General features: G+C 54.2%; 13 protein-coding genes across 13 annotated transcripts; 6 read left to right on the forward strand and 7 right to left on the reverse strand.

Annotated features, from left to right (window-relative positions):
• Positions 1–1,047: 1,047 nt before the first annotated feature.
• On the forward strand, positions 1,048–2,360 carry M421DRAFT_197386 (transport protein particle component). Its single transcript, XM_033588070.1, has 2 exons — positions 1,048–1,747; positions 1,801–2,360. The coding sequence occupies exons 1-2, from the start codon at positions 1,392–1,394 to the stop codon at positions 2,246–2,248; spliced, it is 804 nt and encodes a 267-aa protein (XP_033453687.1). The 5' UTR covers positions 1,048–1,391; the 3' UTR covers positions 2,249–2,360.
• Positions 2,361–2,398: 38 nt separating this feature from the next.
• M421DRAFT_197328 (malate dehydrogenase) lies at positions 2,399–3,864 on the reverse strand. The gene is made up of 6 exons (XM_033588069.1): positions 3,733–3,864; positions 3,575–3,685; positions 3,435–3,522; positions 2,997–3,374; positions 2,864–2,948; positions 2,399–2,816 (listed from the first exon to the last, which is right to left on the reverse strand). The coding sequence occupies exons 1-6, from the start codon at positions 3,775–3,777 to the stop codon at positions 2,531–2,533; spliced, it is 993 nt and encodes a 330-aa protein (XP_033453688.1). The 5' UTR covers positions 3,778–3,864; the 3' UTR covers positions 2,399–2,530.
• Positions 3,865–4,638: 774 nt separating this feature from the next.
• On the reverse strand, positions 4,639–5,809 carry M421DRAFT_88657 (nuclear transcription factor Y subunit C-3; the record flags this gene model as incomplete). Its single annotated transcript, XM_033597686.1, has 5 exons — positions 4,639–4,758; positions 4,809–5,423; positions 5,477–5,533; positions 5,596–5,609; positions 5,692–5,809. 5 exons carry the CDS (start codon positions 5,807–5,809, stop codon positions 4,639–4,641), a joined length of 924 nt encoding a protein of 307 aa, XP_033453689.1.
• Positions 5,810–6,673: 864 nt separating this feature from the next.
• Positions 6,674–7,577, forward strand: M421DRAFT_52566 (Fcf2-domain-containing protein; the record flags this gene model as incomplete). The annotated part of the gene is made up of 2 exons (XM_033595029.1): positions 6,674–6,994; positions 7,191–7,577. The coding sequence occupies 2 exons, from the start codon at positions 6,674–6,676 to the stop codon at positions 7,575–7,577; spliced, it is 708 nt and encodes a 235-aa protein (XP_033453690.1).
• On the reverse strand, positions 7,383–9,157 carry M421DRAFT_415788 (purine nucleoside phosphorylase 1). Its single transcript, XM_033590828.1, has 4 exons — positions 8,850–9,157; positions 8,380–8,606; positions 8,120–8,322; positions 7,383–8,063 (listed from the first exon to the last, which is right to left on the reverse strand). Exons 1-4 carry the CDS (start codon positions 9,061–9,063, stop codon positions 7,742–7,744), a joined length of 966 nt encoding a protein of 321 aa, XP_033453691.1. The 5' UTR covers positions 9,064–9,157; the 3' UTR covers positions 7,383–7,741.
• Positions 9,158–9,276: 119 nt separating this feature from the next.
• M421DRAFT_415789 (30S ribosomal protein S10, mitochondrial precursor) lies at positions 9,277–10,637 on the forward strand. The gene is made up of 4 exons (XM_033590829.1): positions 9,277–9,350; positions 9,453–9,622; positions 9,674–9,838; positions 9,886–10,637. The coding sequence occupies exons 1-4, from the start codon at positions 9,297–9,299 to the stop codon at positions 10,508–10,510; spliced, it is 1,014 nt and encodes a 337-aa protein (XP_033453692.1). The 5' UTR covers positions 9,277–9,296; the 3' UTR covers positions 10,511–10,637.
• A 551-nt stretch (positions 10,638–11,188) lies between these two features.
• M421DRAFT_854 (uncharacterized protein) lies at positions 11,189–11,602 on the reverse strand (the record flags this gene model as incomplete). The annotated part of the gene is made up of 2 exons (XM_033597574.1): positions 11,189–11,326; positions 11,420–11,602. The coding sequence occupies 2 exons, from the start codon at positions 11,600–11,602 to the stop codon at positions 11,189–11,191; spliced, it is 321 nt and encodes a 106-aa protein (XP_033453693.1).
• Positions 11,603–12,245: 643 nt separating this feature from the next.
• On the reverse strand, positions 12,246–14,762 carry M421DRAFT_88661 (glycoside hydrolase family 31 protein; the record flags this gene model as incomplete). The annotated part of the gene is made up of 1 exon (XM_033597688.1): positions 12,246–14,762. The coding sequence occupies one exon, from the start codon at positions 14,760–14,762 to the stop codon at positions 12,246–12,248; it is 2,517 nt and encodes an 838-aa protein (XP_033453694.1).
• Positions 14,763–15,458: 696 nt separating this feature from the next.
• On the forward strand, positions 15,459–15,858 carry M421DRAFT_415792 (uncharacterized protein). The gene has a single exon (XM_033590830.1). It carries the CDS (start codon positions 15,555–15,557, stop codon positions 15,810–15,812), a length of 258 nt encoding a protein of 85 aa, XP_033453695.1. The 5' UTR covers positions 15,459–15,554; the 3' UTR covers positions 15,813–15,858.
• A 1,285-nt stretch (positions 15,859–17,143) lies between these two features.
• Positions 17,144–19,915, forward strand: M421DRAFT_415793 (kinase-like protein). Its single transcript, XM_033590831.1, has 3 exons — positions 17,144–17,218; positions 17,267–17,330; positions 17,386–19,915. Exons 1-3 carry the CDS (start codon positions 17,161–17,163, stop codon positions 19,571–19,573), a joined length of 2,310 nt encoding a protein of 769 aa, XP_033453696.1. The 5' UTR covers positions 17,144–17,160; the 3' UTR covers positions 19,574–19,915.
• A 1,026-nt stretch (positions 19,916–20,941) lies between these two features.
• M421DRAFT_857 (uncharacterized protein) lies at positions 20,942–22,928 on the forward strand (the record flags this gene model as incomplete). The annotated part of the gene is made up of 4 exons (XM_033597580.1): positions 20,942–21,404; positions 21,522–22,036; positions 22,086–22,769; positions 22,842–22,928. 4 exons carry the CDS (start codon positions 20,942–20,944, stop codon positions 22,926–22,928), a joined length of 1,749 nt encoding a protein of 582 aa, XP_033453697.1.
• M421DRAFT_197568 (uncharacterized protein) lies at positions 22,863–24,886 on the reverse strand. The gene has a single exon (XM_033588071.1). The coding sequence runs from the start codon at positions 24,758–24,760 to the stop codon at positions 23,087–23,089; it is 1,674 nt and encodes a 557-aa protein (XP_033453698.1). The 5' UTR covers positions 24,761–24,886; the 3' UTR covers positions 22,863–23,086.
• A 468-nt stretch (positions 24,887–25,354) lies between these two features.
• Positions 25,355–27,043, reverse strand: M421DRAFT_395449 (uncharacterized protein; the record flags this gene model as incomplete). The annotated part of the gene is made up of 7 exons (XM_033590091.1): positions 25,355–25,575; positions 25,677–25,835; positions 25,894–26,192; positions 26,243–26,255; positions 26,353–26,509; positions 26,704–26,827; positions 27,025–27,043. 7 exons carry the CDS (start codon positions 27,041–27,043, stop codon positions 25,426–25,428), a joined length of 921 nt encoding a protein of 306 aa, XP_033453699.1. The 3' UTR covers positions 25,355–25,425.
• Positions 27,044–27,987: the final 944 nt, after the last annotated feature.

Consider the following 27,987-nt stretch of genomic DNA (forward strand, 5'->3'; position numbering starts at 1 on the left):
ACCAAAGCAGACCGCGCTTCGAGATAACCTTGCCGTGCCAGAACGAGATCAGTCAAATATCATTCCTCCCCACAGTCCAGTCTTGTGGTGGCGAAGACCTGGAGATCGATCGTATCAGAGAGCCAAGGATCATTGTACAACGACTCCATCCTGGTCGTGCGTGAAGTCCTCCATTGCAGATCGGTAGAACCAGTCCTTACCGATGTTCTCATACATGCTTGGCAGGACAGTCCACAAGTAGACCTTGACAGAGATTGGCAGCTTCATGTCCTTAGAAACATCCTCGCCGTCGTAGAGCGGATTTGGAGGCCGGATGACATTGACGTAGGGGCTCTTGCCTAGAACAGGATCTCGAGGGTATCGTCTCGGCATCCCGAACTTGTACTGCTGCTCCTCAGGCAGCTGCAGGACGCGTATACAGCTGTAGAGTGCATTGGTATCGATGTGCACACAGTAGTCGGAGTGGTAAATATCGTGACCCATTTTCGCCTGCTCTTTTGTGTGCGTTGCATGCATCGCTTGGACTTGCTCGACAGTTGCTCCGTCCAGAGCTGTTCGGTCGCTGTATACACTCATGTCGAGTGCGCTTGCAATGCGGTCGCCATCAACATATAATCCTCGTACGCCTGATGTTACTTCTTCGCTCCAGATTTGCATGAACGCTCTCCAGGCATCGTCGCTTTGATAGTCGCAGCGGTAGATGTTGAACCCCCATTTCAGCTTTTTCCGAATGATGTCCGGAGCGACGGTCTGCTGATAACTTGTGGAGAGCGAGTCATCTGACCGTACTGATGTTGTGTGAAATGATGACGATTTGATCGACCTTCCAAGTCGAGACGTCGATGAGAGTAACTTTGCAGCACGGATGGCTGAGAAGGTCCAGCAACATGTGCTGATTGGCGATCTGGAAAACATCACGAATCTAGGGTGAAGCTCCCAAGTGATGTTCGTCTAACGTCTCAGCTTGAAATCCTCTGCGTTTGCAGACCAGTCAATCCTCGAGCGGCTGCTGGCGGAATCTTCTGGCGATTCAGTCCAGTCGGTGATGGAAGCATGAACGCGTCGAGGATGCTCTTTCTTCGCCAAGCAATGACATCGGACCCTGACGATCGGCCGCGGCTCAAGTGCATCAACTCACCCACAACATCAGAAGCACAACACTGAAGCTCGCCATAGCTCAGCACGGCATATCCAGCATATCCAATCCCTCTGTATTCTCAAGTCCACCCACACGACCTCACTACACTTACGCACGACCGTACTGCACACGATCTTGAGCATCTCAAAGCTCGCACCCCTCGAAGCTACGTCTACGAAGCCCCCATCTCAGCGTCAATTGAGGGTCGCTACCGTGACACAATCGCAACAACTCGAAACAGATCTCGCTCAAGATGGCGCAACCAGTACAAGCTCCCACCGACACACCAACCTCCTATATCGACCCCACATTCTCCCTACTCAACTCGACATGTCTGGACCTGCTCCTGATCGAGCTCGTACCCATGGCATACCGAATAACCGCTGACCTAGCAGCGCGAGAAGAGGAGTGGACCGGCACATCAACTACAAAAGCAAATAGACTATCGTCACACAGCAACGACGCAAGCAGCACAGCAGCAGCAGGCGGCGGCGCAGGGACAACAGGCGGCGGCGGGACCTTAACGGTCGACGAGGAAGAATCGCGCGAGGCGGTGTTCCACAGACTAGAGAGCCTAGGGTACCGCGTCGGCCTCGGGGTCGTAGAACGGCATGGTCTCCATCCCAAGCTACACACTGCTACGTTTTCTAACACCATCGCAGATTTTCTCGCGACACTCCCCGCCCCACCACGCCACTCGACTGCATAAAATTTCTGTGCAAAGACCTCTGGACGCTCTTATTCCGCAAGCAAATCGACAACCTCAAGACCAACCACCGCGGCATCTATGTCCTGACAGACAACACGTTCAAGCCACTCACACGGATGAGTTTCGACACGAAAAAGTATACGCCGGAGGTGCAAGTTCGCATCAACGAGGCCGCGGAACGCATGCTGAGGGAGGGCGACGCGGACGGGAATGGGATAAATGAGATGGGGCTGGGGCGCGAGGCCAACAGTATTGGGAGGGTGCAGCCGTTTTTGTACTTCCCGGCGGGTGTGGTGCGAGGGTGTTTGGAGGGCTTGGGGATTAGGGCGAGTGTGCAGGCTGAGTGTAGTGCGCTGCCGAGTGCGACGTTCCAAATCAGGACGGCAGGGGCGAAGAATTGAGTCAAGATAGAGGAGCATGCATGATGTGATTCAGCGGCATTGGGCGGCGTTTGGAGCATAGCGACTTGATCAACGCCTCGTCACGGACAAGGCATCTTTGTCTTCAAAGATTCTATTTCATTGGGCTGTCTTGATGGGACTGCAGTAGCTCTTCATGCAGTGAAGTATGCACATCCATGTGAATGCTACATTCTGTGTTTGTGTCTCATCATCCGTTCAGGGTATCATAGCCTATCTGTCGGACCTGTTAATATCTGGCTGTCCATGTAAAGGCAGGAAGACCTACTTGGCAGGAGGGTTCTGGGCAAATTCGACGCCCTTGGAGATGTTGCCCTTGAGGCCGTCATAGCAAGCCTGGAGCAGCTTCTTCTCGTGATCGTTGGCGCTGCTGACGACGTCGATGGCCTTCTCGGCACCGCTGGGGCCAAGCTCGATGGGTACAGAGAAAAAATCGGTGCCGGTAGCCTTAGCGACGACATCACCGCCCTGGACACCAGGGAGGTAGACAAAGCTGGGCTCGACGAGACCCTTCTCGCCCTTGGCTGCCCTGATGACCTTGTCGGCGAAACTAGGAAAATCAGTTGTGATCCTTGAGTGTATGCTCTGTTCTCTTACCGGTAGCCAGCGTAGGCCATGGAGAGAGTAGCGGAACCGGCACCATCCTTGGCCTTGACGACCTCATCACCACCGAACTGAACGCCTGCTTCGTGTTAGCTTATTGTAACTCGTTCTCAAGACGGGAACGTACGGTTTACGAGAGCATCGAGCTTGTCAGAAGGGATGCTGACGCTGGGCTTGGCCTGGCTGAACAGGGGGACGATGGTCTCGCCGGAGTGACCACCAATAACGGGAATGTTGAGGTTTGCGGGGTTCTTCTCGCCAGTGATCTCAGCAACGAAGGTCTCGGCACGGACGACGTCGAGTGTGGTAACGCCGAACAGCTTCTTGGGGTCGAAGACACCAGCGGCCTTCAGGACCTCGGCGGCAATGGGGACTGTCGAGTTGACGGGGTTGGAGATGACAAGGACGTAGGCCTTGGGGCAGTGCTGGGCGACGCCCTCAATGAGGCCCTTGACGATGCCGGCGTTGATCTTGAAAAGGTCATCACGGGTCATACCAGGCTTGCCTACGGATAATTAGCAAGAGCTCTATCAATTGCCGGTATGATCGCCGAGGGACCACGTACGGGGAATACCAGCGGGGATGACGACGATGTCGGCGCCCTTGAGAGCCTGTGCGAGGCCATCGTCCTTGGGGAGGTAGCCTGTTACTTTCTGCTACTTGTCAGCCCCTGCCTGTCTGTGACGCGTGGAAGCTAGCTCGTACAGCTGGGGACGAGATGTGTGACAAATCGGTAGCGACACCGGGCGAGTTGACAACATCGTAGAGGGCGAGCTCGGTGACGTGCTGGTTTGACTTGAGGAGGAGCGACAAAGGCTGTACACCATTAGACGCGCTCTAGAGCTCTACAAATTCACCCTCACCTGACCAATGCCACCGGCGGCACCTGCAACGACTGCCTTGACCATTTTGTTGGGATGCGTGTTGGTGGTGGTGTGTTTGTTGATTGAGCGGGGTAGCTCTGAGGACTGCGGGGATCAAGGAAGAGCAATTAAATCACCAAGTGGAAGGTGAGAGAAGAGAGGTGAAGCTGGGGGAAAACTGTAGGTGCAGCAGAAAGCAGAAGACTCAAAGTTTAAGTACTAGGTACAGAGCTCGTAGCACGAGACGGGGTGAATAGCGTTCGAGCTGACTTGGCGGCAGGGGCGACTGGCGGGGTCCCGGTAGAGTGGACCGTTCAGGCGGGTTTGAGGCAAGGAACGCTGCGAATGCGGGCAAAGGGAGATCGTGACATCTTCATCTTGACTGGGGCATTTATGCTTCTTTATGTTCGTGAGGCTTTCGCTCACACCTGCACATGACGATGATGACATTGCCGGGAGCCTCGGTGCATCGACGGTTACCCACCTTCAGCAGTTCGGAAAGGACCGGACACCCGCGCGGCCGCAAAACGCGTGCGCATGAAACAGGAGAGAAGCATGTTCAGTTTGCTCATCTTGTGTCTACCTGAAAACGCCAGCCCTCCGTAAGGCCATCCGCGGCCGTGCCAATACCAGACCCATAGCTCCAAACACCGCAGGACTACCAAGCCGTGTAAGCTGCCGCTGGGAGCCACACGAGAACGCCAAATGTAGAGAAATATTGTCCAAGCCTATTCACCCAGCGCACATTACTTAATAATACCGCTTGCCTGCGATACAGCCTCACTCAAACAATTCAAGGCCGTAAGTATCTGGGGTCAGGCAGGACTGCTGTAAGATAGTACGGTTCAACACTGGGTCTCAGAGAGTCACAATCTGGCTCGCCTATCAAAGCAAAGTCAGCCTAGATCAAGGGCCAAAGTCTTCCCTCTCGCCTTCAGCATCAGCATCTGCTTCGGCGTCACCACGGTAGCCTTGGTGATCCCCTGCTCCAGCAGGGTCCGGTCCTCGCTGGCCAACGGGGTACATCTGAACACTAGGTTAGCACGGTCCGCCGTGTGTGGGCTATACGAACTCACCTGCTGCGGCATGGGGTAACCTCCATATACTCCCTGGTCGAACATGTGCTGCTGTCCGTAGGCGTTGGGGTCAGCCTGCACAGCACCTGTGTACATGTTCGGCTGGCGGAAGTCCTCTTGTGGCTGCATGTGTTGGCCCATTCCATAGTCTGGGGGAGGCATCTGGTGTTGTGCGTGCACTTGCGGCTGCATGCCACCCGGAGGTACTTGCGCCGCCGATGACTGCACAGGAGCAGTGCCTTGTCCACCACCTCTCTTGTGAGGGTGTGCCTCCTCTCGTGGAACGATATCGATGAGGAAGTCGAACATGTCTGACTTGCTGAGTGCGGACGCAATATCAGATCGCTGAAGCGTTCGACGCTTGTTCTCCTCGGCGTGTATCCATGCGCGCATGGTGAGCTCTGTAATGAAGATGTCGCAGCCCTTCGCAAATAAGATGGGCGCCTCCGCTGAGATCATCTTAACTTCGGGGTCGGCTTTCATGACCTTCTTGATGCGCGCCAGCGGAAGTTGGTGAAGCTTGTAGTCGTGCTCGTCGGTCTCGAGCTTCGTAACTTGTTGTTGCCAGTACGTGTTGAGGATGTCGCGATAGTTACCTGTCAGGCCCTGGTTGACCTGTTCCTGTGTAAGCATTCGAGGCACGTTTTGTATGGACTTGAACTTCATACATTCTGCCATGACTGGGTGAACAGCTGTGGGTCGGGTGCGTGGCCTTGCGCAGCGATCTGGTCCGAATGTCAGCTTCCAATATGTCATGTATTGTGCACGGGTGCGCGAATGTACATACAGCAGCAGAGGCACCTGGAAACAGTCAGCTCGACGTATTCACATTGCGACAGAGCGCGTTGTTGCGCCTATGCGCCGTGGGAGAATGCGAACTTACCATAGTGACCGCCGTTAGCGGGATCATACAGAGGGTTACCCGACTGCCCATCGTACCGCCTCGGTGCAGCTGGCGCTGTGCGCATCTTCTGCTGGTTGTGACCTTGGAGCTGATCCATGGCTGCGTTGTCGCGCAGTGTTACGCGACGACAATAAAGCGCGGCTCCTGAAGTAATGCGGATAATAGATCGCGACGTGTGTGGTCAGATATGTGCAATTATCCTGCGTGAGGCCCAATCGTCGTTCGTGAATATGCTGTGGTGGTGTCTGGCGTGGTTGGTCCCGAGGCGTGGTTGGGGAGCTGCAGCAAGCTCAAGCGGGGCGGTGACGAACTTCAAGTTGGGCTCCGCGCTGGGCCTAGTGATCGATCGCGAAGATCATTCAAAAACAAACAATCCAGAAGCGCAGTGGATTCGTTAATGAGCCTGGAAGCCAATGTGATGGCACCAAGCCTGACGCCATGCTTATATGCATCCTGTGGTGATTGTTGCACAGGAAACAGCCGTCACAGCCCACGGCCTGACAGCACGATCACGATACAGCGCCTATGCATGCGCGTCACATTTGGCCTTACACAGGGCTCTAGTGTTCAGCCATCGTGGTCCGACGCCCTTGAAAGCACTCAACGACGGCAGAATCTTCAGAGCAAGCACATTGCAGAGAACCAGAGCATCCTGGTTCGGCGATCTCATTGGACAGAGACGAGAGTAGCAGCCTCTTGACGAGCCGTCTACTGTGCGCTGGCCTTGCTAGACCCAAGAGAAGTGTCGAGCATGCAGACTCGCATCATAAGCTCTCCAGGACTGAAAAGTGAAGCGAAGCTGACCCGGCTTGCGAGCTTCGGCTGCTTTTGATGCTCAACCGGTCGGCCCGTGGACGGAGGTTGCTTCTGCCGACTTGGTCAAAGCTGAATTTCAGCCCTCTCAAAAAGTTTCGCGATGTCGAATTCTGCAAATCTCTGTGCATCCCACGCAAACGCCAAAATGGAGCTATTGCCAGCGCATCAGCCTCTCCTCGAGGATGACACCGATGAGGAACTTTCCGATCAGCAGATCAAAGAGCTACTGAACGAGGCCGCCGAGCGCATGCGCGCAAAGGCAGCTTTGCAGCCAGTTGCTGTTCCAGAGGCGCCTTTCAAGCTTCCCAAACTGAGGCCAGGGCACATCGCTGACACATACGAGAAGACCGAGGGCAACATCACTCGTCTTGATCACTCGAAGCTAATCGACAAGAAGCAGCTGGCTCTTGCTAACGGTATCAAGAAGATCGATGACCCCATCGCCGACAAGCGCAAGCGCAAAGAGGTACGTGTCAGATAACTTGCAGTCCCCTGCCGGTGATGATAATTATCCCAAACTTTTTCCTGACGCAGACTCGGGCTCCGTCTTGGACGCCTTCCTGCACCATCTGATGGTTTTATTCATAGTTACACTGAGGCACTTCACGCTACACATTTGTGTACACTAGTATGATTTTTGGTTACACACTGACCAACAACAGGAAAAGAAAGCTACTGCCGGCGCTGAGTGGTTCAACATGCCCAAGACCGACCTCACCCCCGAGCTCAAGCGTGACCTGCAGCTTCTGAAGATGAGGAGCGTGCTTGATCCTAAGCGCCACTACAAGAAGGACAACGCAAGGAACGATGTTCCTGCGTTCTCGCAGGTGGGCACTATCATCGAGGGCCCCACCGAGTTCTTCAGCAGCCGTCTGAGCAACAAGGAACGCAAGCAGACCCTTCTTGAGGAGGTCATCAACCAAGAGGAGAACAGCGGTCGCTTCAAGCGCAAGTACAGCGACATCTCTACGAAGAAGGCAAGCGGAGGCAAGAACTTCTACAAGAAACAACAAGCGAAGCGCAACAAGGGCAGGGTCACCAATCCTTGAGCATGAGTTCCATTCGCTTGGTTCTCAAGCGTCTTTGTCTATCCGTTGTGTAAGGCCTTGCTGGCTACCTGCCGCATGTCTGTCCACTACTTTGCTCTCATGTCACATCCCAGCCATGGCGATAAACACATGCAGCGCTGACTGAGTCGATCACTCGGTTCGACCTACTCCTTATGCAGATCGCTTAGCACCTGCTTGACCAAGGCGACCATATCCTTCGCCGCCTCCCGGCCCGCATCCAAGACCTCAGCGTGGTTCGCCATGCCCTTGCACAGATGCGCCGTCAGCTCCGCCCTGTTCATGTCCTGAATCTCCGCATCGCTGCCCTTGGACCCAGCCTCCAGCACAGCGCTGTTGGTTACCAGACTGAACGCTAGGACGCGGATGCCAGCATGCCTTGCGACAATGATCTCAGGCACCGTCGACATGCCAACCACATCGGCTCCTAGCATGTTCAGCATGCGGCACTCGGCGCGCGTCTCGTAGCTAGATCAATCACTCAGCTTAGCTCGAGCATATAGAACACTGATCGATGAACTTACGTTGGCCCCGCAACAAATGCGTAAACACCCTCGTGCAACTTCCTCTGCCCCTTGTCCAGCCCCAACTTGATCCACGCCTTGTGCGTTCTCCGCCTGAGGTCGAGGTCGTATGCATCCGACAGAGGGGGGAAGCGTGTGCCAAACTCCTCAATGTTAGGCCCGCGCAGGGGGTGAATGCCAACAAGGCCCGCCATGTTGAGGTGCTACACAAGTCATTAGCGACGCTCTCACGCGGGATCCTCTGTTGCAGCTCGACATACATCATTGAGGCACACGATGTCGCCTACGCTGTAGCTCTGGTTCAGTCCTCCAGCGGCATTTGTGACAATGATAGTCTCGACGCCGAGAAGCTTGCACACGCGCGTGGCGAAGGTGGCGGCGTCCATGGAGTGGCCCTCGTAGAAGTGGGCGCGGCCTACTAGCAGGGCTACTGTGGTTTTTTGGGGTCCGATCTGGCCAAAGACGAACTTGCCTGCGTGGCCGACGACTGTTAAGGTTTGTTAGCTTCGGTCTTACGAGAAGGGGAGTGTTCATGCCGCAACAGGGTATCTCCGACTTGAAGCAAGAGTCTCGAGGCAAATTCAATCTTCCCAGTTGCGACCAGATGGACGACCAAAACTGAATCTCCTCAGAATCAACCTCTTTGCTCTTCATCTTGCCTCAAATCAGTCATCGTAACCCGTTCTTCGTTGATCTCGCAGCTACATCCGAACATGTGGCAAGTACGTACCGGTGCTCTGGGGGAAGTTGGGGACGTTCGCGTAGTCCAGGGCAATCTTGGGCTCAGCCTCGATGGTGTCTGCAAGACCACCCAATCCAGAGCCACACACGATGGCTACCTTGGGGCTTTTAAGACTCTCAGGAAGCTGGTCTCGAACATATTTTGCGGTCTCGGTTGCGCGCACATAGGCGTTCGGTGCTGCGACTTGATCGAGTGAAGCCATGATTCCTTGCTTTTTCTTTCTCAAATTTGAATCGATGGTATAGCAGAGTGTCAGGAGCCGGAAACCAGCTGCAACCGAATTCGAGAATATCTTGGGACTGTGGATATCTACTATCACCCCGCGGGAAGGTCACGGCGGAATCCGACGCGCCGGGCGGTGGCCGGATACGGCTAGCTCCATCTCGAATTATGTCGGAGACATTACCAACGCCAGCGGCGACGACAGCAGCAATAATGGCGGCGCGGAGATGTATGCGCTCCTTCCTGGGGCCGGCGAAGCGGATGAAGGTGAGATGACGGCACGCAATTGGACGGCAGCGTCTGCGTGGATGTTGCACTGCGGTTGCAATTGCTGGGATATGGTCGACAGTTCAGGGCTCACGCACACAGATCACACACGCCGCCCGCCCCTTCTCGACCACGACCGCACGTAAAGAAGACGCACAGGATGTCGGTCACAAAAAGACCATGGCCACGCTGATGGCCGACGTCGAGGCCGGCAACCTGCCGCTGGACGAGACACTGCAGAAGATGGGCCTGGATCCCGTCGAGTACAAGACGTAGGCAGGACCGCATGCTCGATACTAGGCGGTGCGCTCACAAGGAGACAGTCTTTGGAATAGCCAGAGGAAAGCCGAGAAGGCTGCCGCCAGGCGCGAGCCCAGGACGCGCGAGGAGGCGCAGGAGATGTGGAAGCAGATGCAGTCGACGCCCGACGACCTGACGCTGCTGCGCATGTACAAGCGCGGCGGCGTCGAGCCCATCCAGCTGGCGAAGTGCGTCTCTCCTCAGCCGTGCGGTCGCCCCTGCTAACAGCCACCAGGGAGAAGGGCATCAAGCTCCCCGGCGACAAAGAGCCCCTCGACCCCAAGACCCAAGCTGCCCTCGATGAGCTCCGCCAGCCCCTCAACGTGCGCGCCGTCAACATGCGCCCGCTGCGCCGTGAGCCCCAGTACGGCGTCCCCGTGTGCGATCTGCAGCTGCGCACCTACTCGGTCCAAAACCTGACGCTCTTCGCCGACTTCGCCGTGCGCGCAGCCTACTACATGGGCCTGTCAGCCCGCGGCCCCATCCCCCTGCCGCGCATAACCGAGCGCTGGACGGTGCCGCGCGACGTCTTCATCTTCAAGAAGTCGCAGGAGAACTTTGAGCGCATCACCATGCGGCGCCTGATCCAGATCCAAGACGGGCACCCGGATGTCGTCAAGGCGTGGCTGGCGTTTCTGGCAGAGCACCAGTACCACGGCGTCGGCATGAAGGCGAACATCTGGGAGTACGAGGACCTGGAGACGGCGACGCGCGCGGGTGAGGCTATTCAGCCCGACGATAAGAGCAGGAGGCGCGAGGGCCCAGTGATGGCCAAGGTCGATGAGATTCTGAACAGCAGGGGTTTCAAGGAGGCGATGAAGGGGCATAAGACTCCCGAGGAGATTGAGTTCAGGCGGTAGAGAGGAGGTGTGTACGATATGCGCATTGAAGGCGTTGTGGGAATGTACAAACATATAGCAAGACGTGCAATACAGCATGTGAGCATACCAAGGCTGCCTTAATCTCACCCACGGAGATGGATCGCAGAACCGCCCCCCTCTCTGCCTCCTCCCAAGCGTCCACCCAAGACCCATCGAAGCCGCCCTCAACCCACCCACTTGCTCGCCGCCTCCCAGAAGGTCCCGCACTCGCGCTCACAAATCATTTATGTCGTGCCTTCTCCGACTCTGCCCTCCGCTCCGCTTTCTCCCCTACAGCGTCGGCCCCAGCGGCATCTTGCCCCGCCGCTGCCTCCCCCGCTGATTCCCCTGCCTCTGAATCGCCTTGACATGCACGTCGCCCTCCGCACCCCGCACACCTCCATCCAAATACCACACCAGTCTGCGATCCGCATGGATTTCTCGAGTAGAAACTTGCCAAGACGCCCCCGGTTCGGTTCCCGTAGTGGCGGCCATGTGCTGAGCGGATCTGGTCCTGGTCGCCTAGTCGAGCACTCACGGTCTACGTTGTCGTAGTAGTGCTCGTAGGCCTCGCTGATCTCTTCGGGACCGAGTCTTTCTCACCAAGCTTGATCTGCGGCGGAACTGGAGTGGTATTTCGTCTTCGTCATTCAAGGGGCTATCGGTAGACGAAGGTTATCAATGCTCTGACGGCGCGGTTCGTAGTAGTTGCGCGTTCTGCTCTGCTTGTCGTTCTGCTTCTTCCTTTCTCTGTCGCTCCTTAACTCTTCGCGGCTTCTTCGCAGACGTCGGTCCATCTGCATTACGGTCCTTCCACTGCTGAGCCGTCAGCTCTGAAAGCCGCTGAAGTTCCACCATCTCACGATCCAAACCCATCACGACGTGTGACGCCTACAACGTCTGACTTACCATGCCGCCGTAGCGGTAGTACGGATAAAGCCCCTCGAGGCCCTTCGCGTCCTCAATGCCGCCAGACACCGAGTGCCAGCACTTCCCCGGGCAAACAAAGTTCCACTTTCCCGACTCGTCGATTTGGCACCGCACGAGGACGCCACGTAGGGTGTGGCACAGCGAGCATTCCTTGGTTGCCATTGGAGGTGTAAAGAAGAAGATTCGTAGAGGGAGAGCACTTATCGTTCTGAATTCAACACGCGTCGTTATGGTGCGCATTTGGCAGTTGGGAAGTCGCGCGATGAGCTGGAGCTGAGAGTGATGACATCATTTTCCAAGTAGAAGCGGAACCTATCCTATGGCACAGTTCTGAGGGGACTGGGCGGCGTGAGGTAGAACGCCGATAAGATCGAGCTGCAATCTCAAGGGCATTGCCTTGTGGCAGCTGGTCTGATCAAGGGGCGGAAAGCCTCCAGGACTGGAGATATGGTCAAAATGCTGGATATACAGGGCTTGGTCACACAGTGCGGCCCGTCGTGACAAGAACACACCTGCAACGTTGGGATAGATTAGCGCAGTTGATACAGTCTGATTTCATCAACATATTGTGCCGGTTACACGTAAATCAAAGCTCCGTTGTACTGCAGACGTTGCGAATTGTACAGACATCCTGACGCTCGCTCGTCCCCGACTCCAGAATGTCACCAAACACTCCCACCGAAGAACTCTATCCCTTAGCCAGGTATCTGCCACGTCAGGTATTTCTAAGGTATCAGAGATCTATAAAACCAGACAGATGCTACGCAAAGAGAAAGTCCTGCAACACATGACGGCCAAGCTTCATCTACCTCATCATCAGCTCATCCTCCGCCTCCCCAGCATACCGCTCATCCGCAAGCAACAATTCCAGAATCGCATCCAGCAACTCCTGCTTGAGTCCCCGGTTCGACAGCGCGCGCACCTTGTTCAAGACCGGCTCCGAGTTATTCACGCAGTTCCAGATATCCCACTTCTGATCCATCTCGATCCACGCCTTATCGATAATGTCCCAGATCTTCACATTCGGATCGATGACATCGAGCTGCGGCCCGGACGACGAGCTCGAGCCAAGCTCGATGATACACGAGTGATCCGTTGGGATAGCACCCAGCGTGATCACCGTACCGTTGCTCTCAGTAGCCGTGCTAAAGGACAGCGGTTTCGCGTTACGCTTCGCGCTCGGACTGAGCGAGATACACCTTATCTCCGCATGTTTCTTGGGCGTGTGAGCCAGCAGTCTGATCTTCCAAGTGCGGTTCTTGGGAATCGCGCTGTTCGGCGGGCTCGTGGGCCCGATCTTCAACACCCCGGTTGACTGCTTGTATGTGATGGGCGTGTAGCTGAAGTGCACGGTCTTGTCTGCTGAGGCTTCGATGCCGTCGTCCTCGATCATGCGGAAGCCACCGTCGTCGACTTGAGAGCCGCTGCTGTCATCTTCGATCAGGGTGAAGGACCCGTCGGCGCCAACCGCGAGGAGGAGCTCGATGGACTCGGGGTTTGGTGAGCCGTTCTTCGGTCGCCACGCGCCATCGAGAGGGACGATGGCGCCCTCGCGCATAAAGACAGGGGTTTGGTGGAGTGGGCGGTGGACCTGCAGATCGCCCTTGCGGTTGTAGACTACGCCGGTGAAGATGTCGATGTAGCGGCCGCTTGGAAGCCAGAGTTTTGAGGCGCCGAGTTGAGTTGTGCTGTCACGGCGTTGGGTGACGGGAGCCACGACAAGCTCGCTGCCGAAGCGAAACTGGTTGGGTACATTGTAGGCTGAGTCTTCTTCAGGGTGGTCCCAGTACATAGGCTGAATGAGGGGCTCGTCGTCTGATGCCGAGCGAGCGTTCATTGTGTAGAGGTATGGAATCAGCCGGTGGCGGAAACGCAAGGTGTCTTCCATAATGACTCGGCTCTCCTCGTTGAATCGCCACGGCTCGCGAGTGTTGAAGGGATTGTTGTCGGAGTGCAATCGCAGAATGGGCGAGTAGCAGCCCAGTTGCACCCATCGTGTGGTCAGCTCGTCGTCCTTGTAGCCGTGTGTGTGGCCGCCGATGTCGTTGCTCCACCAACCATACCCAATATTCGACGCCGTAGCTGTGAATTCCGGTTGGAAGTTCAGCGACTCCCAAGTAATGATAGTATCGCCAGAGAAACCAATCTGATAACGCTGCGCACCCGGTCCGCCAAATCTCGAAAAGATCAACGGTCTCTGCGACCCCCGACCGCTATCGAGGAAGTGGAAGTGGTTCAGAACCCAAAGCGGGTCGACGCCAGGAATCTTGGAATTGTTGCCCTGCTGCCAATCAATCCACCAGAAATCAACACCGCGGTCTTCATGCTGATGGTGCACGATGTCGAAGTAGGCATCTATGAACCTTTTGTCCGTGCAGTCGAAATCGATAGTCTTCTTGCTGGCTGGATCGATACCCATGTACTTCGCAACCTCCGCATATTGCGCCTCATGCCACCTGAAGCCATCTGCAGGATGCAGGTTTAGGGTCAACTTCATGCCCCGGTCGTGTAACTTTTTCATGAACGCATCAGGATCTGGGAACAGCTCCTTGTTCCAAGTATATCCCGTCCAGCCGTTGATACCATCGGGCAAGTTGTGCACAAGATGCCAGTCCATATCCACCACAGCCACATTCATAGGTACATCGTCCTTCTCAAAGTGGTCGTGTAGATCCAAGTACTCTTTCTCGTCGTAGGCATGGTATCTGCTCCACCAGTTGCCCATAGCGTAGCGTGGTAGCAATGGCTGGCTTCCAGAGACAGCGTAGTAGGCGCGCACAGCTTCGCGGTAATCGCGACCGTACATGAAGATGTACATATCAACGTCGGCGTGGTTCCTGCGACCTGCAATCCACCCATCCTTCTCGAAGAGCATGGATTTGCTGTCGTCTAGAACTGCAATGCCGTCCCGCGACAAGACACCTGGTCCCAATTCTGTTCTGCCGTTGACCATGTCCAAAGTGCGTGTAGTTCCTCCTAGGTTTGAGACATCCTGCCCATACGCCCAGGATCCTGTGACATTGCCTTTCAGATTGATCTTGAGCCCATCGGAGCTGAACTTCTGCTTATCGTATATGACGTGGAAGCGCTTCGTGACGATCTCGATGCCGTGGCCGCGGTCCCACACATAGAAGTCTGGCACGGCCAGCTTCCTGTGGACCGCAAAGGTCGACGCCCGGTCCTCAAACTTGCCATCCTCGGACCACTCGAATCGCAAGAGGCCGTCTGTAAGAATAGTAAATCGATACTTGTCGCTCGCAACAATGGCATCTGGGTGCGCGACAGGGCGCACGTCGAAGGTGTACCGCGTAGGCTTGGCCATGGCTCCCAGCAGAAGAATACACAGTACGGACTACGTGCCGGGTCTGAGAAATCGCAGGATTGAAGATGTCCGGGGCAATGTGGGGCGAAACACCGGCGCGTCCATCGCGTTATATCGTCTGGGGAAAGACGTTCCGGCCAAGCGATGATGGCTTGACTTCGGCGGCTCGTGACCTCGGTTTAGGCGCTCCCGCCCTGCGAGTGTGTCAGGCGACATCTCGCAAGAACCGGCACTCCTGCCAGGCTCGTGTTCAGCGCATGATCGAGGGCGGTGGAGATCTTAAAGGGGGTCGCGAGGTCGCCGGTGTAACGAATGCGGAGGTGCAGAGGCCACGCGCCGACGTCAACTGCGCGATCGCGGAGAATGCAGGTGGGCTGCAGCTGTGACCACCCACGACTGCAGGGTCTAACGACGCCTCGACTTACGCAGAGCTAGTCATTCAGCCATGGACATATTTGCATCGACGTCAAAGGCAAGACGCGACGGTTCAACCTCGAGCTTGTAGCTATAAGACCACGAAAGGCCTTGGAAAGCTTCCCATTCGACAGATCTAAGAGTGTCCTCGAAGCCATTCATTGAATTTAAAGACCAGTCACATTCGAGAAGAGTACCTTTTCAATGGCAGTGCAAATCGAAGAACCAACGCTCCTCCACCGTGCTTACGTCCACCAGCCTCACAATATAGCCTCAGCAGCCGGCTCCCATTTGCGGCTAGAAGATGACAGGCCTATCCTCGGCCACGCCAGCTCCGAAGTCTGTCCCAAGACGAGAGGTGTCTTGCGGAGGCTATCGATGGAGAAAGTGAGTTTTGTTAGGCCAGTGGGTGAGAATCTTGCGGAAGCAGCTGCAAAGCAAGGGCGAAAGCAAGAACAGAATCTTCAAGAGACCTTCGAGATGAGCAAGCAAATCAGCGCTATCCGCGGTCGTGACCTGCTCTGGTGTGTTGAGTTTCTCGAGAATACGGATTCGAGGACATGGTGTTTGGGCCTTAGGTACAGCTTGCCGCTTTGGATACTGTATCTCCGGGAGCTGGAACAAGTGACAGGCTAAGAGGAGATCATGTGCCCATTGCTTCTCACACGGTTTCAGACGAGAAGCTGGCGATTACCGTCTCGACTCTAAAGCGAGCGTACAAAGGGATCGTAGCAGAAGTGATGGTTTATGGCGACCCTGCTTCTATTGAAGGATCCATTCGACGCATGTGCCTCACTCTCCCCTCCGCTTGCAGTATCATCCTTGCATATTCTGCTCAGTTGATTCAGTTAGAAGGTATATCGGATGACCATTGGTTGTGCTCAGCCTCAGCGCCATTGCTTGCACCAGCCACGGTCCTCGTTACGAGACCACTTGACCAAGACATTGAAGACTCGTAGCCGCAACGTCTCGTGATCGGGTCCCGGCTCCAGCCTTACGACGCTTGTCGTCACAAGCCGAAATGCGGGGAAGCTCTCGGTAAGCGCACATCAGAAGCAGCACATCACAAAATCGCACAAGAGAGACAGTTGTTTGTCGTGAAGCATTTTTTCATTCGATATCATGTCTCCACACGGAGATGTGCCAGTCAAAGGCCGTTTTCAGAAGTGCAACGCGTGTGCGAAGCGCTGGTGAAGTGCGACCGGTGTTAGAGTGACCATCGTGTTCAAGTAAACTCCCGAGACCTCAATGGGTTGATTGACCAGCGTCCATTGCCATTCTCAGTCTTGCAGTCGCCCTCCGTGGATTGATTGGAGCTCGTGTCGCATGTCTGCCGAATGACGTAGCTGGGCGACGTTCGGGTAAACAGTTGGGTTGGGCGGACGGAAGGTGATGCGCAGATCGGTGCATTCAGTGATCGTTATCGTTCAGACTGAGGTGGTGGTTGCTGAGATTGGGGGCGAGCCGTTTATTTGCTGAGAACGATGTTAGTATTGTGCGATTGCGCGACAAGTGTGAGGTGCAACTTACGAACGAGCCCTCGTCTTTCTTCTCTTACGCTTAAGCCTCCTGACGCGCTTCTTCCTCCATTTGGCTCTCATCTTGTCGGCTGACTGCGGTTGGGGTTAGCAACTGTAGCTCCAATTCACGTCATGCGGAGCTGCAGCGAGAATGGCGAATGCTCAACGGAGAACAGGTCGCCACACCAGGCTCAATTGAGCATTGATAGCATGCTACTGGGCGCGGATATCAACTTACGTTGCTTTGAGATGAGTGTCGTGGGATGCAGAAGGAGAGTTGCTGAACTCGCAGCTTTGGCTTTGGTTTGTGGTGCGCCTTGGCAGGCGCTAATTGAGCTAAGCGAGCTTCGAGGAAGGCACGCTAGCTGCGGCAAGCACGGGTCACGCGTCGCGTCACCTTGCAGCGTCACAGTGTGCGTTCACTTCATCTCCGCGATCGTAGGGGTGGTGAAGTGCTGTACAATATGGCGGACGAGATTATGGCGTTCTTCGATATTCGGCTGGCGGGCTGCGATCCTTTCAGTCGGTGAAGTGGAATTGTTCATTAATATACCAAGCTTACACTTACAGATACGCACGGCACGATCGAAGTTTGCGGCAACGAACAGTTCATGCTTGGCAGAGACTCGAACTGGTGAGAGCGGTAGTGATCTGACTGGTATTGTCGCAAATATTAACATGTGTATCAGTCGTTACAGCTGGCATGACGACTTTACGATCTCCAGAGAGCATCTTCGCGTCCATTGCATTCTGTACGAACAAGATCCGATTGCTGACATCGCTCCATTCGTCTATGCAACCGATGTTTCAGCTAACGGCACCTACTTAAAGAAGAGCAACGCAGAGTGCAATGGCTCACAAGGTCGTGGCGTCTTGATGGGCAAAAACGGCACTTTCCTCCTCGACGATGGAGACGAGCTGCAACTGTCAGAGACCGTCACTTTGATCTACCACTCATTCGGAACGGTCAAACACTGCGTTCTCACGTCGATGCAGGAGCGCGAGAAGTTGAGTCTTGCTTCTCGGTACCTCATCACTGGCCGCTTGCTCGGCGAAGGTGGGTATGGCAAAGTGCTCATTGGCATCGATCAGAAGAGTCAGCGCCAGCTTGCTTGCAAGATCGTTAATCTCGAGAAGCTTTATGATCGGCGTGTTATCCTGCGTGGACCTACAAGCAATGGACAGTGGACTTCGAGTCAAGCGATCAGCCAACTTCCTGAGAAAATCCAGAGCTGTTTCCGAGAATTCGACATTCTGAAGGATCTCAGCCATCCCAACATCGTCCATATACAGAAAGTGTTTTGGAGCCGGAGGACGATATATATGTTTCAGGAGCTCGTCACCGGTGGCGACCTTTTCTCGTACATCGAGTACAAGCAAGGCAAGATCCCAAGCATCGAGTCAGCAGTCATCATTCGGCAAGTCTTGAAGGGCGTGGAATACCTGCACGGTCAAGACATTGTGCATCGCGATCTGAAGCCTGACAACATCCTGATGACCTCGCTCGACAGCGGCGCACGCGTAATCATAACAGACTTCGGTAATGCACGCTTTCTACCCAACGCTAACACTCAACACGACTTAACGGACAGCAAGCTGAGACGAATGTTCAGCATTGTGGGCACCTTGGAGTACACTGCACCGGAGATCCACAGAGCGAACGAGGCGATTCCCCGCGCTTGGGGTTACTCTTTGAGTGTCGACATGTGGTCTATCGGGTCGATAACGGCAGCTATACTTACTGGCGAGCAGATCTTCAGCTGCCGACAAAACGGCCCCTTCGAAGAAGATGCTCGACGCGTCATCGTTCAACTTGCTGCGCAATGCGACCTAAGCGTCCTCGACGATGAGTATCATCCGCTGTGGGGATCAATCGCCTCTGCACCGAAAGACTTCATCAAGCGTCTGCTAGTCTTAGATGAAGAAGACCGCATGTCGGCGACAGAGGCTTTGAGCCATATCTGGTTCACACATCCAATGATGGCGGCAGAATTTGAAGCTCAGTACGAACGATCTATCAGGAAATGGCGTCCGCGCCGCAAAGACGACCAACTCATTGAACAGATTTCGACCTCGAAGCCAACCCCAAAACCAGTGCAGTCCTTTGAAAGCGCGCCTGCTGACGAGACGGCCTCTTGCTTCTTCAAGCACAAGCATGCACCGTTCCAGGAGAGCCCCGTCAACGATCTCGAGTACGCACATGAGCCACAGACTAATGATCAGTTCGCAAGCCAACCCATGCCCTATTCTCACGACAACACTTGTGCAGAAGTCAATCCTCAAGAATTCTATCAGAACGACGAATACACCCAGCTCGAGGGCAACTACGATGCGGCGCCTCACTGGGCTTCTGACGATCAACAAACAAACGCCAAGCCAATTGGATCTGGTCCTCCGGCACCCCAATCGAGAAGGTACAAAGTTCCAACCGAAGCGACACCCGGACAGCTTCAACGTGTAGGTACGACCACACGGGGTAGGTACTTCCAGAGGGAGATCGTTGACCTTGACGATCTCGACGGACCTGTTCACAGTGTCAGAGATGATGGCGTACATCCGCGAGCTATTCGAAGAGAGGAAACTGTTCAGGTGCGCACAACTCCGTCTGCAGACAGTGAAGCGTATGACGGCGTAGACCGATGGTGGCATCATCGCTACCCGCAAACACAGTACCACTACGACACACAGGCAGAGCCTAACACTCAAGAAGAAGATCAGGTTCTGGCGCAGGAGACTCCTCCAGAGCTATTTTTGAAGCCTCAGAAGGATCTATTTGCTCATGCTTCCAAGAAATCGCAAGGATGTCGGCAAGTGTACGAAGAACCCTTCGCTTACAAGGTCAGCAAGCCGAGGAAGGTATATGGCCGACACCATTGATCTAAAGATTTTCTCTACGAATGATCTGCGACATGATTGACTCTACGATCTAGCAAAGGAGTGATAGCAGGCCTGGTATTTCAAGTGTATCTCACAATGTAGCACCGAGGATTGTCTGCTCATATTGCTGACATGTAGAGGGCATCCATTCTGTCGGTCTTAGAAGACAGGCGATTACTCAGTGCCGTCTTGCCTTGTGCATTGTGTTAGTTCAGGTCTTCGTTCATGCTTTTCCCACCCGTCTTTGTTCGGAGACTTCGGTCGAAGATCACCAATTGACACGGTGCGATTGTGTCTCATTCCACACATTGTGAGAATGCTGCACAATTTTGGTGTTGCTACGTTGAAGGGGCGAGGCATTTGGTACAAGGTGCATTATTTGCTCGAGCTTCTAGTGACAGTTCATATACTCTGGAACCACTTCGATGGTCTGAGACATCTAATCATCAGACAATTCAAACCACGACAGCCCTGGTTGACGCGCAAATCAGTTTTCACCTACCACGAGAGTCCTCTCTCGATCCCATTGCCAAGAACAATACAACTAACCGCAAACATGCCTCCTAGGGAGAGGTCTAGAAAGGAGGAAAAGGAAGAAGCTAAGAGGGAGTGCGATCAAAAGTACGGGAAGAAGAACTACGAACTCGCTGCGAAGAAGAGACTGAACAGCGCCCCCGATGGGCACAGGCTCCACCTGTCAAATTGTGGACCAGATCCTCTGCAAGAATCGAGTGAGTCGGAAGAAGAGCTTGCCCCTCCGCCACCTATAGTATCAGAAGCAGCATTTGCAAATATTCTCGAAGAAGCAAAGACAGGCACACGAGGTGCCAATGCAAATCCGCCAGCGCATCATCACTCGAGTGCAGCACATAAGGACTGTTCACAACGAGGGCCTACAGTTACGACCAATGTTCGAGATTGGATACCCAAATTACATCCCGCTAAAGCAAGTGAGGCAGATAAAGCTCGAGAGGCCAGAATCCGAACACATCGTGATGGTCTCCTGCGCACAACTGTACCTATATGCGAAATGCAGCACATTTTCCTTGTCTGCCAATGGGAGTTCTCTGACCCCTTGAATCGCAAAGGGACATGGTCCTTGGAGGTTCATGACTTCCGACGCACGTTGTGGCATGATGAAGACGGCGTTGAAAAGCATGAGCAGTGCAGCAGCCTCAGCGGTATGCTGGAAATTGCGAACATGCTCGCAAAGTCCATGATAAATCATTGGAAGGGAGCGCTGCCCAAGCAGATTGCTCATGAAGCAGACGATCACAAGAGATGGCTTCTACGAGAACAGTTGGATGAAAAACTGTCATCTCCAATCAAGAGCATTGAGCGCGAACTGCGTCTTTTGATGATTTTTTCATGGGCAGCATTCCTTCCAGTAGCGGAGGAGGAAATCCTGGCGATGAGTACGACAAGGACAAGAAAAGCGGAAAAGGGAAAGGGGATGAGAGAGGCCAAAAGCTCGACAAGAAGGCGCTGATGGAGAAAAAGAACGCAGTGCAAGAGAAAGCCCGGCAAGCTGACTTTGCAGAGAAAGTGAAAGATAAGAATAGGCGCATGGAAGAGAATGACAAAAATGTCCGGACGAAATTGAAGGAGATTCGACAACAGCAAAGAAGCGCAAACGGCGCGGGGGCAGCGCCACTTGAGATGACTGAAGAGGATAAAGAAATTCCTACCACTGAAACTGAGGACACGACTCCGAAGAAGCCAGCTAGGCCGGAAATGACGGAGGAAGAGGAAGAGCGACTGAAGAACATCCGAGCCGCAGCACGGAAGGAACGCGAACGAAAGGAGCAAGAGGAAAGAGAGGAAGATGAGCGTCAGCGAGAGCTCGCAGCTGCCCAAGAAGAGATTCCGGACGGCGATTTCGGCGCTGCGCTATAGGAAGCTCTGAACAACGCCTCTCCTGAACCCGAAGCTGCAGATAAAACCCCAGCCAAGAAACTCCAGGCGACAGTCCAGGGCTCAAATTCGACTGTGGATTCCCTTGCCAACGACGCTGAATCCAAGGAGCGCAAGAGGAGGCTCAAGCCACGTGCTTCTGCACCTTCAGTCGCTCAAGACCCGTCCGACTCAGACAGCATCAAGCCGCCCCAGCCTAGCACACCAGTCAAACCCAAGCCAAAAGCCATACCGGAAGCCAAGCCGGTGATTCGAAAGCCCCCTGTTCCTTTTGCTGAGCATCTTGCTGCAGAACAAACTGCTCAAGGTGGTGAGCCTAAGCCAAAAACGCCAAAGAAGACCAGTGAGCCGAAGCGAAAGGCAAAGACTTCTGGAAAGTCAGGAAACAAGGAGACGAAGGCTGTGAAGACCAACGGGAATAAGGAGCACAAGTCTGCGGGATTCGTCGCCGACAGCGATCTTGAGAACGATTCGACGGAAGACATTGAACTGCGCAGTGACAAGCTGCAGAGCGATAAACTTGGCGTCGAGATCACTTCAATCACTACCGTAACTATACATAGCGAGGAAGGCGGAGATGCCACACGAAATTATCGAGATGACCACTGTGGCGGTCGAAGTCCAGCAAAGGGACGGCTCGGCAGAGCGCACTCAAGTGACAGATACCACCACGGCTAGACGTGACTCTTCTGAATATGGCGAGACCACAATAGGGCACACCTCCCACGTCCAGACCGTCACTGAACTTGATGTGCTCCACCAGGAACTTCCACATGACTCGCCCTCATCCTCGCCTGAGCAGGATCTGCAAGACGGCTTCAACACATCTACCAATGCCATGGGTATCAAGCTATCTGTCTCGCATCCTCCAGCATCAACGCCTTTGACTTCTCCCAGCTCACACAGGAAGCACAAGAGCTCAAGTGACAGCGAGGAAGCACAGTCTGAACCGAAAGCCGAGCAGCAGGATTTACCTTCTTCACCATCCTCGCCAAAAAAGCGCAAGATCACACCACCGGCATCGCCATCTACAGATGACGGCACAGCTTCTTACAGCCCAAGCACTGCTCCCGCTGAGAATGCCGTTTCTTCCGAGGACGTTACTACCACACCGAAGCCAACATCTTCAAGCCCGCCAATCTCCCCAGGCGCGGCATCGGTAGCATCTTCAATCTCATCGTCATCAAGCCAGAAGCGCAAGGCAATATGGTCAGAAGATGATGGTCAAATTACGATCAGTCCTGGTGGCACGAAGAGGGCGAAGGGTGTGCAGTCCAGCGGTGTAGCAATCAGTGAGAAAACGACGCAAAAACGTCACAAAATAGGGTAAGACGAGACTGGAACCAGCAAGCAGGCCAAGGTCATTGTGGAACTGGAAGATGTCGTAAAGGTTGAAGCTGAGGACGACCAGGAAAGCTTCGATTCGCTGTTTGATGAGTAATTCCCGAAGAACGGCCGAGCTGACACAGGTATGTTGTGAACCTCTCCTTTGAATAGGGAGAGCGTGTGAAAGTAAGATTTTCTATTTTTCAAACGTCTCACTACTCAATCCCGACCTCAAGGCCTCACTGTAAGTACATCACCTTGCTCTCAAATGATTTAGAATTGACCAATGGGGCTGTTGATCGCGTTACCCAGAGGCCCCTTACCCCTGGGATTGAACATCCTCTTGGTGCTCTGCTGATTACCACAGGTGTTGACACGAATACAGATGCTGTAGCCACAGCAGGTGTCCGGGGTGCAGACCTCGTTGCTGCCGCACTGGGAGTCGGAGCTGCACCTAGCGTAGTCGGAGCAAGACCCGCTGAGATCACCGCACATGCTCTTGCCGGTAGAGCCCGTGATGCAGTAGCACATACCAGCGTTGTTGCAACGGCCCAGGCTGAAAGTCTGGCAGGTCCTGGGAACGCAGTCCAAGCACTGGCCGGCGGAGCACTGGCCGCTGTTGCAGACGTTGCCGCAAGTACCGCAATTGTTGGCATCGTTCTGGAGATCCTTGCATGTATCAGGAGTGGAGCCGCACAGAGCCTGGGAGCTGGAGCAGGGGCAGATGGTGGCGGTGGCAGTAGCAGTGGTTGTGACAGTGAAGGAAGGAGTGACGGTGGTGGTAGCAGGAACAGTCGTGAAGACAGTCTCGGTTAATTGAGTGGTCGTGGTGAGGAGCGTAGCCTCGGTGAGGGAGTTGGTTTCGGTCAAAGTAGTAGTCGTGGTGACCTGGGCCGTGGCCGATGTAAGACCCAAGCAGCCGCAGGCAGACGTGATATCATCGCAGGCAAAGCCGGTCTGGACGACCGATGGAGCTGCCTCACAGGACAAGACCAGGGTAGGAGTAGGAGTGGGAATAGGAGAAGGCTTAAAGGTCTCAGAGGAAGAGACGATCTCGCTCGAGTAGTAAGCGGAAGAGGAGACAGTCGGCAAACCGGCGTAAGAGCTGATCAAAGAGCTGATCTGCTCGTAGATACTCGAAGTCGTGGGATAGTCATCGTAGGCAGCGGAAGACGCCTCAGGGTACGAGTAGTAGTAGACAGAAGACGCGCCTGCAGTGGAGCTGGCGTTGTGGTAGGAGCCCGCAGGTATAGAAGGGTAACCCTTAGCACCAGCGTCGGTGTAGTGACTAACTGACTGCGAGGGGTAAGCATCCTTGGCCGGCTGCGAAGGGTAGGTGGCCTTAGAGGCGTCAGGAACGTAGTGTCCGGGCTGAGCGCTGGAGGAAGCCCCCTGCGAGTAGGCAGGAGGCAGGCCAGCGCCGTAAGCGGCAGAGGTAGCGTGCTGTTGACCCTTGCTCTCGGTGCAGGAAGTATACTCAGCCGGGACAGGTGTAGTGCTGGTCTTGCTCTTCGTGCAGGAGGTGGAGGTAGGCTTAGGGGCGGTCGAGGTCTTGCTCTTGGTGCAAGAGGTCGATCGAGCCTCAGCGTAGTCGCGGCGCTTCAGAGCAGTGGTGCACGAGTAGACGGTAGTCGACTCGGTGACAGTCTCCGTAGCGGTAGCAGTGGGAGCAGTCTCAGTGACAAAGCCGTCGGTCACAGTGTCGGTCTGCGTTGTAGTGACGCTAAGCGTGACTTGGCTAGGAGTGGTGATGGTTGTAGTCTCCGTAGCGGTGGCAGACTCGACGACAGTCTCGGTGGTCGTACCGATGTCGAGAACGGCAGAGCAGTAAGCCTTGCCGTCAGCGTTGAGGAGAGCAACCACGTCTGCGACATGCTCGCATTCAGGCGCAACTTGGGCAATGGCAGCGCCGGCCGAGGCCAGAAGGATCAACGAGCGGGGAAACATTATGATTATAGTATTAAGTATAATAAGACCAGCACCTAGATAGTGGAGGTTTCTTGACGATAGCAATTGACAGGAGTCGGACAGCTAAAGAGTGAATGCCGTGCACTGTACAAACCGACGGCCTCCCTCTCCTTCAAATACTCACTGGAACGAGGGGTTCAAGTCATTGTAAGTAGCCTCCCGCTCGGTCGTACAACTGTGCAGCCTGGCCAGGCTGGAGGCTGAAGGCCTATTGTGTGCAATGGCTTCATTTTCAGCTCTGGACTTTGGGTGGTGGAGATTGGATATGGCGGGATTGCCGGTGCGCCATGCCTAGTTCGGTATCGATGGAGCTGCTTGGGCACATCCGTGGAGATTTTCGATTCGGATCTGCCAGGGTTGTGTTAAACCCTCCGATCATGCTGTTTCCTGCACGTTGTGACTTTTCTAAGCATTGATTGTTGTGGAAATGGAGATGGGCAATGGTCAAACTTCTTGACCCCGATCCCCTGGCGCTTTGCCTTTTTGGGTTGCTCGCTTGCTGCAGCTCAAGTCAAGCAACGGTACAACTCCTACTAAACTTGGCCTCTACTCCCTCCTCCTCCCGTGTACTTCGGCGAATGCGCAGAGGTCCACCTTGTAGGCAGGGGTGAGCGACAGTAAGGGTCTACTTCAGCACTACTGTGTCAAAGCTCCATTGATTTAGGCGCTTTGAGCCACGGGTGGTCAAGCACTTGCTTCGCGGTCACGCGGTTCTTGGGCCTCCACTGCAGCATGCACCGTACGAATCCCAGAGAGTCATACTGCTCTTGTCCGGCCAGGGTTATCTCGCAGCTCTTCAGGCTCAAGTTGTCAGGGATGGGAACATTACCTGTGCAGTTACCTGAAGTGTCAAGACAGCAGCATTACTCACTAGAAGAATCTGCGGATTGCCTACCGTCTTCGTCGAAGAATATTTGCTGCGCAGACCTCGCTCGAGCAGGTCTCGTGGAGGTGGCCCAAGCCTCGCCACAACTTCTGCCAGATGCGCTGCCGTCTTGTACCCCCTGCCGTCCGGATAGCTGCCGTAAAACAAATGCTTATTCTCGTACAAGTCCTAGATCTGACCTTTTCATCAGTCTCACTCTGTTGCTTATGCGTTAGTCATGTCTTACCATGGCGCCGACATTCCAGATATCCGCAGGATAGGTCCACTCTGTTTTCAGCATCACCTCTGGGTATCGGTAAACGTCAGGTTGTGCATCGTGCGTCTGCATCTCTTCGCCCTCAACTGCTCCGCCAAAGTTTCCGGGGACAAAAGATCCCCAGCGGTCGGGCATGCCGAACATGCAAGACACATACACTAGTCTATTCCCAAGTTTGCGCGGACCAGGGTACCTCATCTCTCCTTCAACGAATCCGTCCAGCACTTCTTCATCGTCAAGCTCGATGAAGGTTTCCGCGGCCTTGATGTCTGATGCGTGTAAGTAATGTCTGTGCAAGATCGAGCGGAGCTTGACTGACCTGTATGCACGATCTTTCATTCGGTGTGGACGTAGTCTGATGCCTGGAATAGTTGAACTCAGTCGAAATAGCTCGGGCGAGAGTCGATAAGCCGGATTGCGACTGAATACCTCGCTGAAGCTATCCCACACAGGCTTCTGAACAAGACACTGGTAATCCCCGCCTGCTCGAGAAATCCTGAACGCGTCTAAAGCAGTTCTGACATGTCGATAGCCTGGATGTGAACTGTTTTGCCTGCTGAAATGCCGATAGATGTCAATCTCTTCGCTGTCTTGTGGGCGTTCTGCAAGTCACCTTCAGGGTTGCGTACGAACGATTACTGGACGCTGTTAGTCACACTTAGAGCCATACAAGGAAGGTACTTACGGTAGATCTCGAGTCAGCTAAGCTGTAGATGTGATGCCGAAGCCCAGTTTGCTAACGACCTGATACCGGGAACGGAAGTTCTGCCCGATGCTGACAAGGCAAAAAGTACCTTGCTGGAGATGTCTAAAGATTCTTCCATCAGAAGATACTCGTCGCTGACAATTTCAAAATCCCTTGCTGGGAACTTGGTCTCTTGCCAAGGTGATCCATGAAGTAGCGCTTTTGCAAATTTGAGAATAGGAGTCAGCATTGCGAACCAGCGTTCCATATTGAAGGCAGAGAATGCGTGCTATTGTAATTCTTCAAGGTTGTAGAGATGTGTTTGTGATGCGGCGTGCAAGGTTGTGCTTTAATCACCGCTCAGTCTTAGGTAGGCTGCAGCTCCCTTTTCACTTCAACAGAGCAGATTTTAGGACCAGCCCGCAATTCAGACATCGAAGTGAACAGATTGTTCATGATTAGACTGAAATCGACGGAGCGTAGCAACTGATCGAGTGGACCTATTTCCCAAATTTCTCTTCCCAAATTTCTCTTCCCAAATTTCTCGCAAAAGACGCGCAGCTGTTCGCTTTCATGCTCCACAGATCTGCGCAATCTGGGAGTCGGGGAAAGTTTTCCGATGAGCTATCTCCTGCCAAGCCGTTGTTTTTAATTGATATGACGGAGGTATATGGCGTGTATACACCCGGCATAGTTCGCGGACTTAGCTTTAGCTTCCTTTACCGTAACCCCAAACGCAGGCAACTATTGCTTGTAGGTCTCTCGAAATGACTAGCTCCCTCTGTTAGTACCGCCTGGTATATTGGAATACATCAGCTACAGTCTTTCAACCTAACATCTCAACTCGAGCACTGCTATCTCAACTTCCCCTTTCGACACAGTTCACTGCTAAGGTTGGATGTGACGCTGACTGATCCTGCAGTTACGTGCTCTGATGTATAAAATGCTTGTATTATCTTTTGGATTCCAGAACCAGTATCTGGCTCAAACAACATTTACTATACTGACCGCGGAGCAACTCCTTGGATAAGAACTCAGCCAGAAAATCTCTAAGATGCAGCCTTTTCGCTCCTTCTTCTCTACCGCAGCACGCTTCATCAAGTGGCTCGGCTACGATCCAGCCAAGCTCCCATCTGACTGGTCTGAGGCTACCAAGACGCTCTTCAAGCCTAGACGTAGTGCTGAGAAGGTAAACGAAGGCCACATTCCCAAAATGCATTCGCTCGTGGCGGAGCGCTGTTCTCAAGAACGACTCTTCCAGCCCATAGCCCGTGAGAAAGGAGTGCAGTACGTCTCTTAAACTTCTCCACCTCCGTACAATTGGTTCTGCAACTTTGAGGTTTGCACAGAGGTTCATAGAGCGTCTGGCTCTGGTGCAA

The sequence above is a fragment of the Didymella exigua genome, assembly GCF_010094145.1.
Source record: "Didymella exigua CBS 183.55 unplaced genomic scaffold M421scaffold_2, whole genome shotgun sequence".
Lineage (NCBI taxonomy): Eukaryota > Fungi > Ascomycota > Dothideomycetes > Pleosporales > Didymellaceae > Didymella > Didymella exigua.

Coding starts and splice junctions, on each gene's coding strand:
- M421DRAFT_197386 (XM_033588070.1), top strand. CDS start 1,392: ATGGCGCAACCAGTACAAGCTCCCACCGACACACCAACCTCCTATATC. Junction 1,748..1,800: donor GGCCTCGGGGTCGTAGAACG/GCATGGTCTCCA, acceptor ACACCATCGCAG/ATTTTCTCGCGACACTCCCC.
- M421DRAFT_197328 (XM_033588069.1), bottom strand. CDS start 3,777: ATGGTCAAGGCAGTCGTTGCAGGTGCCGCCGGTGGCATTGGTCAG. Junction 3,686..3,732: donor CCGCCGGTGGCATTGGTCAG/GTGAGGGTGAAT, acceptor AATGGTGTACAG/CCTTTGTCGCTCCTCCTCAA. Junction 3,523..3,574: donor CACACATCTCGTCCCCAGCT/GTACGAGCTAGC, acceptor GACAAGTAGCAG/AAAGTAACAGGCTACCTCCC.
- M421DRAFT_415788 (XM_033590828.1), bottom strand. CDS start 9,063: ATGGCTTCACTCGATCAAGTCGCAGCACCGAACGCCTATGTGCGCGCA. Junction 8,607..8,849: donor CAACTTCCCCCAGAGCACCG/GTACGTACTTGC, acceptor AAACCTTAACAG/TCGTCGGCCACGCAGGCAAG. Junction 8,064..8,119: donor GCATTTGTTGCGGGGCCAAC/GTAAGTTCATCG, acceptor TGATTGATCTAG/CTACGAGACGCGCGCCGAGT.
- M421DRAFT_415789 (XM_033590829.1), top strand. CDS start 9,297: ATGGCGGCGCGGAGATGTATGCGCTCCTTCCTGGGGCCGGCGAAGCGG. Junction 9,351..9,452: donor GGCCGGCGAAGCGGATGAAG/GTGAGATGACGG, acceptor TCACGCACACAG/ATCACACACGCCGCCCGCCC. Junction 9,623..9,673: donor GATCCCGTCGAGTACAAGAC/GTAGGCAGGACC, acceptor ACAAGGAGACAG/TCTTTGGAATAGCCAGAGGA.
- M421DRAFT_415792 (XM_033590830.1), top strand. CDS start 15,555: ATGGAGAAAGTGAGTTTTGTTAGGCCAGTGGGTGAGAATCTTGCGGAA.
- M421DRAFT_415793 (XM_033590831.1), top strand. CDS start 17,161: ATGGCGGACGAGATTATGGCGTTCTTCGATATTCGGCTGGCGGGCTGC. Junction 17,219..17,266: donor GGCGGGCTGCGATCCTTTCA/GTCGGTGAAGTG, acceptor TTACACTTACAG/ATACGCACGGCACGATCGAA. Junction 17,331..17,385: donor CTTGGCAGAGACTCGAACTG/GTGAGAGCGGTA, acceptor CATGTGTATCAG/TCGTTACAGCTGGCATGACG.
- M421DRAFT_197568 (XM_033588071.1), bottom strand. CDS start 24,760: ATGTTTCCCCGCTCGTTGATCCTTCTGGCCTCGGCCGGCGCTGCCATT.